Raw genomic sequence first — 2483 nt, forward strand, 5'->3', positions numbered from 1 at the left:
CACGGGGATCGCCGCCCTTCACTTCGCCGACGCCGCGGGAAGTAGCCGCCGCCGCCGCCGCCTCGTCCGTCACGCGTCGCTGACGTGCGCGTTCCCCGGCGGCAGGTGCGCAGACGTCCATGTTTGCCTCGCTGGAGAAGCTCAACCTGAACCGGAACCAGATCTCTGAGGTCAGAACCCCCCCCGCGCCCGATCGATCCTCTAGCGCTCAGCTTTCACAGCCACGCCCCCTTTTTTGTTCGCGTGCGCGTGTGACCCGTTCAGTGGGGCGTGATCGACGAGCTGTCCAAGCTGCCGTCGTTGCGGCAACTTTGGTGCCGGGGAAACCCGCTGGCCAGCGCCGACCGCAACCCCAGGACAGCCAATCAGATGCTCGTCGCCAAGCTGCCGCACCTCCTCGTCCTGAACGGATCGGACGTGAGTTGCCCCGCCCCCTCCCGCGTCGGTGCAAGCGGGTTTGTGAGACGCTGAGCGGTTACCGCGGTTACAGGTGACCCCTCAGGAGAGGAGGGGGGCGGAGTGCGACTACCTGAAGATGTTTGGGGAGGAGTGGCTGCGGGCCGGGGGGCGGAGTCAGACCAGCCGGGAATTCGCCGATCGCCATCCTCGTTACCGCAGCCTCGTCGACAGTAAGGCCCGCTCCGCCCGACGAGCGTTTTCGAGAACCTTCGGCTCACCCTGTCGAAACCGTCACGAAAAAAAAAAACGACGTTTCCGACCGTGCGCCTTTCAGAGTACGGCGCTCCCGAAGAAGGCGAGCTGACCAAGCGGCAGCCGTTCGCCCTGAAGAATCAGCTGTTAAGTAAGCCCCGCCTCTTTCCGCGCCCCCCCCCACCCTGCCGGCCGAGGCTCGCTCTGAGAATTGCTTTTCGTTTCTTCTCCCCCTCGCCTTCGACCGCAGAGATCACATTTGTGTTTGCGGACGACGCGGCGAGGACGCCGCTGGAAAAGAAACTTCCAGGTTAGCGATCGGGACACCGCCGCGCCCTTCTCATCGCAATCGACCTGCTCGAAATATCCGGATGTTTGTGCGCAGCTTCCATGGAGGTCCAGAAGGTCAAAGGTCTCCTGTCTCGACTGCTGAAGGTCCCCGCGACCGACCTGAAGCTCAGCTACACCAGTGCCAAGGTGCCGTGCGGGGGCGTGACTCCGTCTGCGTGCGCGCGTGTCACTCACGCGCATGTGTGTGTGTGTGTGTGTGTGTGTGTTGGTGTACGCAGGTTTTGGGTCCAGAGTACCAAATGGACAGCGACTTGAAAACGTTATTCTTTTATGCCGTGGAGGACGGAGACACGATCCTTGTACGACGCTCATAAACACGAGCGATCTTCCTTTGACTTTTGGTCTTCTCCACGATGACATCACCGGCATCCCTCGTTCCCATGGCAACCCGCGTCCAGACCAACCGGGACACCCGCGCACGTCCTGTCAGCGGCAGCCGCGTGCTAACAGTACTCATCACGTTACTAATATTACGCAATAAAGTCCACACGTGATTGCACCCCCCCCCCGGCCCCCCCCCAAAAAAAGTTTCTTTGCTTGGACTAAAAGAAATGCGCTGTGAGAGGGAAAACATTTCAAAGTGAAATACAGTAATCCCTCGTTTATCGTGGTTCATGGGGACCAAAAGCACCCGCCATAAACGAATATCTGCGAAGTGGCGTCCAATTAACACAAACGGGTAAAAAAAAAATAAAAATAAATTCCGCAACAAAGCTGAAAAACAACAGCGAGTCATATCGAGCGACATCTACAATACTGTACTCCGTGTATATGTAAAAAAAAAAAAAAACACACAATAAAAATACTTTTTTTTTTTTGTTTGAAAAAATCCGCGATGCACTGAACCCGCGAAGTAGCGAGGGATCACCGCAGGCCAAAAAAAAAAAAGACAAGATGTGAAGAAATGGCGCACCACAGCGCCCCCCGGCGGCCACTCCAGGAGGCGCGGCGCATTGCAACAGGAAATCACAAAATGCACCACCAATCTTTCCATCGTCACGCGCCGTTTTCGTTGCTTTTATTTCGGTCGCACACATGAGAAAAAGCAAAAAAAACAAAAAAAGAAAAAGCACGAGACTCCAAGGACGCACCTTCAAGTCCAAAAGTTTCATCGAGTTTGCGCGCAAAGCAAAATATCCTGAAGGAAAAGGAGAGAAAAAAAAATAAAAATAAAATAAAAATCTTGGGTCCATCTTCGCTTTGTTGCGCTGAAGCAAACAAAAAGGCCGCGTGCGCAATCCAGTGATCGGAACGGCGACACGTCAAGTGACCGATGTTGGGGGGACACGCACCGCCGGTCCCTCCCTCACGCACGCACGCACGCACGCACGTCCATTTTGAGTCCCGACCTTGAGGAAGGGGGCGGGGCCTCGTCAGCTACCTGCCGCTCTCCTTCAGCAGCAGCCGGAAGTTGTGCAGCTCATAGATACTGGACGACAGCCTGCGAGACCAGACCGTGTTACGCCAAGACTTCCGAGAGA

At 56.0% G+C, this 2483-nt stretch overlaps 2 protein-coding genes across 2 annotated transcripts in view; one reads left to right on the plus strand and one right to left on the minus strand.

The window, feature by feature from the left end:
- Positions 1-1486, plus strand: part of tbce (tubulin folding cofactor E) — a 4624-nt gene extending 3138 nt beyond the window's left edge. Inside the window, exons 11-17 of the mRNA XM_019889673.1 lie at positions 265-417; positions 491-629; positions 734-802; positions 902-961; positions 1037-1128; positions 1221-1315; positions 1359-1486. Coding sequence (XP_019745232.1) covers positions 265-417; positions 491-629; positions 734-802; positions 902-961; positions 1037-1128; positions 1221-1315; position 1359 — 609 coding nt within the window. The 3' untranslated portion in view covers positions 1360-1486. The remainder of the gene's footprint in view (positions 1-264; positions 418-490; positions 630-733; positions 803-901; positions 962-1036; positions 1129-1220; positions 1316-1358) is intronic.
- An 814-nt stretch (positions 1487-2300) lies between these two features.
- ero1b (endoplasmic reticulum oxidoreductase 1 beta) overlaps positions 2301-2483 on the minus strand; it is a 4856-nt gene continuing 4673 nt past the window's right edge. Inside the window, exon 15 of the mRNA XM_019889624.1 lies at positions 2301-2443. Coding sequence (XP_019745183.1) covers positions 2380-2443 — 64 coding nt within the window. The 3' untranslated portion in view covers positions 2301-2379. The remainder of the gene's footprint in view (positions 2444-2483) is intronic.

Source organism: Hippocampus comes, unplaced genomic scaffold, assembly GCF_001891065.2.
Source record: "Hippocampus comes isolate QL1 unplaced genomic scaffold, H_comes_QL1_v1.1 scaffold301, whole genome shotgun sequence".
NCBI classification, from domain to species: Eukaryota; Metazoa; Chordata; class Actinopteri; order Syngnathiformes; family Syngnathidae; genus Hippocampus; species Hippocampus comes.